The following is an 8,660-nucleotide window of genomic DNA, read 5'->3' on the forward strand; positions in this document are numbered from 1 at the left end:
ACGACGCATTCCTTACTTGCACGATAAAAACTGGAGATTTCAAACTGATTCATATAGATGCAAAGCATTTGAATAGTAGAAACTTACTGGCACAGGTAAGCCAGGTCTCTCTAACCCACGCGTAGTGTGTTTAATCTACACTTTCAAAAGATTATCGGGTTTTCCTTACTAACTTCAGTGAACAGTGCAGATTCTGTTGTGGACGTAGATATTGAAATAACCCAAGTTGTATTCATGTCAATCAACTTTATTCCATACAAGTCAATAAGGCGATCTACTTCTATAAGTGATAACCGATATTTGATATTATGTGCCCACCATGTCTGTATATGATATCATTCTGTGCAATGAAATAAAACAATGTTACAATAAACGTCTATTTTCACCACGATTATTTCTATTGAATCTCATCCATATTACACGCGTCTTACTGCTAAATGTAATTCTGATTGATGATAGATTCATAGATGATATTCGCCAAACCTGATCTACTGACAAGAATATTCTAACAAAAAGCTAATTGTCATGTTTATGTATAGGTATCGTTTGAAATATTAGTCTATACTTTTATGGCGCTTTTTTAGCTACCGTGCTCTGGTTGCTAGTCGGGTACGGAATCTAGCAATCAGAACCCGAGAACCAATCAGAAGCCCTGAGACTAGCAATCAGAACCCTGGAACCAATCAAAAGCCCTGGGGCTAGCAGTCGAATCAGAACCCTGGAACTAATCAAAAGCCCTAGGGCTAGCAATCAGTACCAAGGAACCAATCAAAGGCCCCGAGGCTAGCGATCATAACCTGGGAACCCCAGGGCTAGCAACCAGAATCCAGAAACCGATCAGAATCCCCGGGCTAGCAAACAGAAGCTGGTATCTATCAGATAACTGTAGTGATAGTGATAGACCGTAGTGATGCCAGGCAGGATCTTCAACGGAGACTGATACTATTACATGGTCAACACGTGTGCATCATACGGCGCAAGGAATTTCATGTACACGGCATGCTTCTGCTTTACCTTGTTATTTACTCAAACAAATCGAAACAAACCAAGAGAAACCGTTAGGCTAAGAGAGCAATTCTAAATAATTCACCAATAACTTGACTTTCAGTATAATTAGTTCATGTATGTCTAACATACAGCTGTCCGCTACGGAGGTGCCTTGTGTCCCAATCGGTTTGAGAACAATCTAACAATACAATAGCGTGCGATAGGTAGATCATTGACCTAGCCTGGTAAGTAACACTGATACCGTGCAACGTTAACACTAAAGCTAAATCACCCTGCTACAGTTGGAAAAATAAAGATTTTAAAGCAAAAATTTATTGTTATTTGTTCCCGGCCGGTTCTAATCACTTTTCACTTTTAATGTTGGTAACGTTATCTTACGAGATACTAGTACTCGTAACCACTTGTAAAATAGAGTTATCAAAACTTGAAAAGCCTGTTTATCGTTCCTTGTTCGGTCGAGGCTATGCATTTCTTTTTTTTCTACCAAATGGTGTGAAAATTGGTACCGATGTGACTATTGCCCATAGTCTGCTGTATTCCAATGAACTCAAGGCCCTAGGAGCGTTATTTATTGGTCGTAAGTGGGGGTACTTTCAGCCTGACATTCACCTTCAATTCTGCGGTACAAAATGTTTTCCCTACATGGACTGATAGAGTTGGCAGGATTCAGTTCATCCGTGACTCTGACTTGCGGGGTGGGATCTTGGCTGTGGGCGGTACAAGTGAGATAATCGTTACTGTGATCGTTACTGCTACTGTAACATGGGTTCGGAAGGACATTGGTGAGTTCGGCATGTGCAGTTGACGTAACGTTAGCTACTGATAATCCTACATTCTGGTTTGACCCGGCCTGTTGATTATCGCTCTTCCTCTTTTGAATGGTGACTGCAATAGCGGCAAACATCAAAAACAAAACAAGTGCGAATACTAGAGCAATAACGATAGTTCCTGCAGTGTTAAGCGTCCCTGTTTTGGGTGTATGAGCAATTGTCTTGGTACAGGAGTGCGTGACCAGCTGGTTGTGTTCGGTATGAACTACCGAGACAGTTATTTCTTGTGGGGTACTATTTCCCTCAAACAGTTTTGGTCTGGCTGCCAAAGGTGCTAAAGACGTATAAAGAAAATAGCCTGTTCGGTTTTCAGATTTTGTTATGGAGCTGGCTGTCCTCCTTTTAGGCGAAGTTTGGCAGGGAGACAGGTTGGCCTTGTGTAAAGGGACGTTAATCAGTCTTCCGGGGCTGCTGCAATCAGGCAATCCATTTTCGAGAAAATCAAGATAGAACGGATCATCCCTTAGTGAAATATTGCTTGGCCAACATTGGTGAAACACAAGGGCCTTCTCTGCCAGCCATGACATGCGACAGTCACAGTGAATAGGATTACCATATATAGACATGTACCCTTTCCCCTGGCTTCCAGTCTTGAACCAGATCTTTCTTGGGAGACAATGAGTGGGAATACCCAGATTTGCCTCAGAGAAAGTGGACAGCTTATTGTAGGCCAGATTCACATTATAGATCCTACTGGCCAAGTCAAGTCTAACAGAAGTCAAACGGTTGTGCGATAGATCAAGTCGTGCAAGGTATATCAGATGTTTCAAAGATCCCCACGGAAACTCTGTAATGAGGTTGTGGCTGAGATTTAGTGTGATAAGAAACCGGAGGCCAGATAAGTCCGGGATTTTTCGGAGACGATTTTGCTGAAGGTTCACATGGTTAGCGTGCGGTAGACGACTAGGTAGACTGGTTAGGTTTGAATTCTGGCAGATGATATTAGTGATTGGTCCATTTTTGACATAACATCTATCTGGAAGTGCGCAACATGAACCTAACGCCAGGTTCATAAGGAAAATTATCATCACATATTTCATAATTATGATCAATACACAGTTATCTTGGCACAACGAAAATGTGATCTTACAAATTTTACAAGAAGGCACAAGTACATTTTATCTTCTGATTACAGAAAAAGGCATTCCCTGTTACTCTGTCAGCTGCCAACTTTGTTTCCGTGTAATGAGATGCAGTATATATGTTCCGTCTATCTTTAGAGTTCTAAGAGTTCCAAGTAAATACGATTCCCAGACCGATTAAGTCCAGTCGGGTCAGCTGGAAGCTGTGTTGCTACCCACGAAGAACCTGTAGAACAGGATGAAGATATACACAATCACTCCCACTGTAAACAACTATGATATAGAACAGGATGATTATACTATATAGTACACCATCACTTTCACTGTATATACTACCGTCATCCGTAATGTCGGTATTGTCAGTTAATATAGATATGGATTTGAGGAGAGACAAGCTAGCAAGGTTGAGGTGTGAAATTTCGTTTACTGTGATATAAGCAGGCACTGCTCATAGATATGCTGAAAGATGGCAGACATTAATGAAGATACAAAATACGGCATTACGTATACTCTGAGATGCATTGTATTGTTAATAAGAGTAACATGAATGAAACATACCAATGAGTTCCCTAAGTTGCCTAGATGATCCTTTTTCACAGTCAATTCAACTGTGTTTACAAAGGGCATTCAAATAGACATGCTATTATAATCCTGTATAATCTGTGACTGGTCATAGGAAAATAAGTCATCACTTCCACTCCGATACTCACGATGCTTCTCGCTGATGCCACAAAAACGACTGCCGGGCAAAGGTTGCTGTGTCCCTTTTGTTTGTTTCTTCTGACGACTTTGTCACGTGGCCTGTTGTTTAATCATTTTAGTGTATATTTGTAATCTTTCGAAGAGCTCATGAATAGATACATCGTGATTGTCTGATATACGTTCAGCTCAGTCCGTACCCATACACAAGAATACGTGTGCGAGACTCCAGGCGATCAGTTTGGCTGTTTGTATATATAAGCGGACCAACAGTCATGTAAAGTGACATGTAAAAGGCCAAAGTTGTCAAGGAAAAGCGGATGATGTCCACATGACATTTCGTCCTTAACCTACCCATTACCTACAAGACGTTATGTGTACATGAACATAGGTGGCGCTTCTTCGGGTGGCACCCACAGTGATCTGTCCTTTTTATGTCAACTCGTATTTTCTAAATATTTAGGGTCACACTAGATGTAAGCAAAGACTTCTGGACCAGTTTGAAGCGTTTACTGATTATAAGGATAATGACTTGTATATTTTTTTCACTATTCTAGAAGTCTATATACCCTTAGGCTATCATAACTTAATCTGCAGTACCGCTCTCGGTCGCCTCCAGAATAGCGTCTTAAACTACTGTCAACTTATTATCAAATATCCGTCTTTCCAGGAATGGGGAAATGTCGAGAGGCAAGAAAAGGAGTTTCCATTTTTTTAGGATTACCTGACTTTGTTTCGATAGAATGTGACCATTGAAAATGACTATATTCAAGACATTTTACAAACAACACAATAATTGAAATATTTGTTTCCTTCGTATTTTACTGATTGTGAAGTGGTGGAGTGCACATATAATTTTCTGTAAATTGTTCTGAAATGCTACCACATCGAAGACTTAACTCCTGTTTTGTGAAGCAAGCTTTTTTGTCTGTCTATCGATAGATCCAATCTTTCTTTCAGAATGCTGTAGTATGTGCGGATTACGTGACTGCGCAATATAATATTCGGCACCCGGGAGCAGCCTGATGGTATCCTTGATGGTCTGAATTCTTTGTTCTGAGCGGAACGTTAGTATAGCCTGCAGTTACAGACTAACCAATAAGATATTTCAATGGAAAGACGTTCGAGTTACGTGCGACAACCCACGCAAAATCTGGCACTGTGTAATTGATATCAGCCGTTCTGTCATATTGTGACGGCCAAATGGATTTCAACCTCAGGAAAAGATATGTATAGTAACATGAAATGATGCGTTTGGGGCGCATTTCCTGATATCTGCCGATGAACGTATGAAAAGAAACATTTGTGGGCACAGATATTCCTCATCCCCTTGCTCTGCAGAGTGTACCTACAGCACTTAACGTTGAATTAAAATAATCTGGCAACGATTAACGTCGAATTAAAATAGCTCGCTACGCCTCACGGAAAAGACATAAGCATGTCTGGTGCTCGTTATTATTATTGATTTACAATCATAATAACTTTGGCAGCATGGGAAAAAAATCACACAAGCTTTTCAATGATACATAAATCATTGAAATTGATCAAGAAACAACGGAGATATGATCGACCAAAGTTAAGTTTCCAAACTTTTTGTGATGAGTTTACTAATATGATATCATGATAAGGCAATTAATGACATGTTGATGGCATTGATCACCATTTCGGCTCTGAAATTCTACTTCTACTGCAATTTACATAAAAGCAAACATTCATGCCTGCCCCAAGCCCGGAAATAAATTTTTAAAAAAAGTTGGCGATGTCCTTGGTGCTGATCTCGTCATCTGCCTATATCAACTGCGCCTGCCCAGCAATCCGCTAGGTGGCGCTTCCCCACGAATGACCCTCTGGGCTACCTTTTCCCTGTCAACTTCCGTTGTACCAACTTAGACGAGATTCATTAATGGGATTCTGTTTGACTAAACTCTTGCACACTTAATTTGTTCATGTTGACATTTCGCTGCTGTCCCCGGTGGGGGCGTGTCATCGAACGCGCCAAATTGCGTCGTTGACGTCAACGCCTAATTGACAGGACTATCAGACGATGTAATATGTCATCCATCAAACACTGGCGCCTCCGCACATTAGTGCACTTTTTTTGTGAAACATGTCTGATAATCCCTCAGCCAAATAGACATATCTAAAGTGGAGTAATTTGTTTGACCTGTAGGGGTCAATTAACTCATCAAAATGGAGACTAGACTGAGCAAGGAGGTTAAATATATTTAACCTCCTTGGACTGAGCAACTCCATTCTAACAGGCGAAACCAGTATTTAATGGACACCAACCATGCCAGCCCCGGAGGATTTGTACTGGAGGATGCATTACAGCTGTTTCGTGCATAACTAGTTCACAGGACTACATCGTTATTCTCAGAAAGGTTTTGGTGTCGAAAATGCGCACACTTCGCCTCGTATGTTCAGTCCATCTGTTTCCGTGATCGATGAACAATTGTGAGAAAGTGACGGCAAATGGAGCCCTGGGACTCAGCTACGTGCGAAAAAGGATTCAGTTACACGGAAAACGGCAGCTCTTACTCGAGTATGAATCGGAAAACTAGGTCGCGTTGATCAGGCGTTCTATACTTGTTCTTTGGAGGAGTGGGAGAAAGAACTGTGCTACTTCTTGTACTTCCAATCTTTGTGGCGACCAAAAACAGGCGGGCAAGACTCTCATTCGGAACACGCAGTGCGACGGTTTCTGTCTTTTGAAGAAGAGACGACTCAGATACTATCTTGCTGAAAAAGGTAAAAACTCGTAGACAAGAGTGTCCTCTTCACATTTGATGCAATTTGGACACAGCCTGACAAGGATATCGGCGTCTGGCTCGCGCAAATGATGTTACTTACTTGAATGTAACTCTATTACCGCTATTGAATACATCAAGGACAGAATTGACTTTGACTCCAAATCAAATTTCCTAGTTCGGTACAGCACACTGTTTGCATCAGGTATTTATGAGGTTCTTTTAAGGACTGAAAATGAGAGGGCGACATTTTTCAGTGATGGGCGGACGGATTTTTCTCGTACTAGTTACTTTACTGGTGTGGAGAGGAACAGCCAAAGAGGATTCGGGAGTCGCAAAACATACAGCGAGGACGGGCTTGTCTTGTCTCCAAGCCTGTACGGCTTGTCTGAATCATATATCTGCAGCGAGTCGTTTGAGCGGGAACTGTCATATCATCCAAAGATGTCTAGGGAATTTTGAACAGATTCTAGGAAAAGTTGTGCTTCTCTTAGCTAGTTCCTGTATCACCAACAACAGCACCAACAATACCAACAACGTCATACATCAAGACAGATTTTCCGCAAAGGCTTTCCAAAATTATACAAGTTTATGGCACAATACTCTAAGAAACTGCAGCCAATATTGCTCGGATCCGGAGATGCAGTGGACACCTCCTGCGGACTTGGAAGTCTTCCTGACAACTCACGCCACATCGTTGAACATTTCAAGAGAGTTTGCAGACATAACCTCTATTCCTTCCGAGCTGGCCATAACAGTGGTCTGTGCGATTGTGACAGTAGGACTACTGGGGAACGCCCTTGTGTTTTACACGTTGTGTAGACGAACTAGCACCTCTGCCATCATCAGTTCTTACATCCTGAATCTTTCCGTGGCTGACTCCATCTGTGTGCTCACTGCGCCACTCATGCTTTCTCAGGACGCGTTCGACGCCTTGCTGCCCCTAGGAAATGTCGTCTGCGTGTGCGGACAAACCGTATACATGGTCACGCTCGCAGCTTCAATGCTGACCTTAGCGACGATGTGTGTTGAACGGTACCTAGCGGTTGCTCATCCGCTACAGTCTCTCCGATGGAGATCTGCATGGAAAGCGCGGCTAGCCTGTGTTCTGACGTGGGTCTTGGCTGTGTTCCTGTCTCTTCCTATGTTCATCTTTTGGAAACTAAGACCACAAGACGGAGCTAACGACAACCACTGCGACTGGCACACCGACCAGCTCTGGCTATCCGTATACTACAGCGTCTACGGCGTAGTGATGGGGTCTCTTGGAGTTCTGATCTTCGTTCTCTACTGTTGCATGCTTTCCCGACACAGCGCCAGACGAGATGCCCAACAACGGGACAGTTGCCACGAGTCGCGCCGCATTCGCGCCGTTCAGAGAAAGGTCGTGCACATGGTCTTGGTATTACTGATCGTCCTGTCGTTTTCCTATCTTCCCTACTACATTTGGTGGCTGGTTCGGGTAACACACTCTTTCTCAACGATCGGAATGACTCTTCAAACATTCGAGAGGTTAGAGTTTGGGCTCTTCGCGTTGACTTACCTCAACAACTGTTTGAACCCGTTCATGTACACGTTGTTAAGCCAGAACTACAGGGAAATGTTCCGAGCGGCGTGTAACTGTAAGTGTGTATCCACCTGTTGTTGTTGTAACCGTCTTGGGACGATATCCAGTCCCGCAATGACCAATAGTGGCCTGTAAAAAGCATTGCTCGTTCAGTAAGAGATATCTACTCAGTAAATCTAACAAATATGATTTTTACAATAGTGAGCTCTTTTAGGATCGATGCTATTTTGCAAACGTTAATATTTAGCAGAAATTAGAGACTTTCTTAATGCATTGCACATTTGTTTACCTTCACGTAACTATAATGAAAATCTGAATTGGTCTCTGTGCGCCCTCACTAATAGTAAACCAACACAATATTTCATTTGTTATATGAATATCTAAATCTAGAGTACATTGCATGTGTCAATTTCATTTTAGACAGGCATTTATATTGTATTAAAGCACACCATGCCAACATGTTACGCACAGTCGAATTAGTAGTGTCTAGACTATAGAAGTACCTGGATTTGTTAAGAACTGTAAGAATTTTAAAGTTCAAAACTTACTTCTTTCTATAAATATATATCCCAAGAGTAATAATAAGATGTCACACAAGACAGAAATGTTGTTATTGATACCTTTATTTTACAACCGGTAACAGCAGTACAAAAATACACCTCTGCACCCACCAGGCATGGAGCTCACTGTTGTATGCGTTTGTGGTTCTCAAAAATGGCAAATATAA

At 41.9% G+C, this 8,660-nt stretch overlaps 1 protein-coding gene across 1 annotated transcript; it reads left to right on the forward strand.

The window, feature by feature from the left end:
• Nucleotides 1-7,006: 7,006 nt before the first annotated feature.
• LOC136429418 (somatostatin receptor type 5-like) lies at nt 7,007-8,068 on the forward strand. The gene has a single exon (XM_066419249.1). It carries the CDS (start codon nt 7,007-7,009, stop codon nt 8,066-8,068), a length of 1,062 nt encoding a protein of 353 aa, XP_066275346.1.
• The last annotated feature ends 592 nt before the right edge of the window (nt 8,069-8,660 follow it).

Source organism: Branchiostoma lanceolatum, chromosome 3 (assembly GCF_035083965.1).
Source record: "Branchiostoma lanceolatum isolate klBraLanc5 chromosome 3, klBraLanc5.hap2, whole genome shotgun sequence".
Lineage (NCBI taxonomy): Eukaryota > Metazoa > Chordata > Leptocardii > Amphioxiformes > Branchiostomatidae > Branchiostoma > Branchiostoma lanceolatum.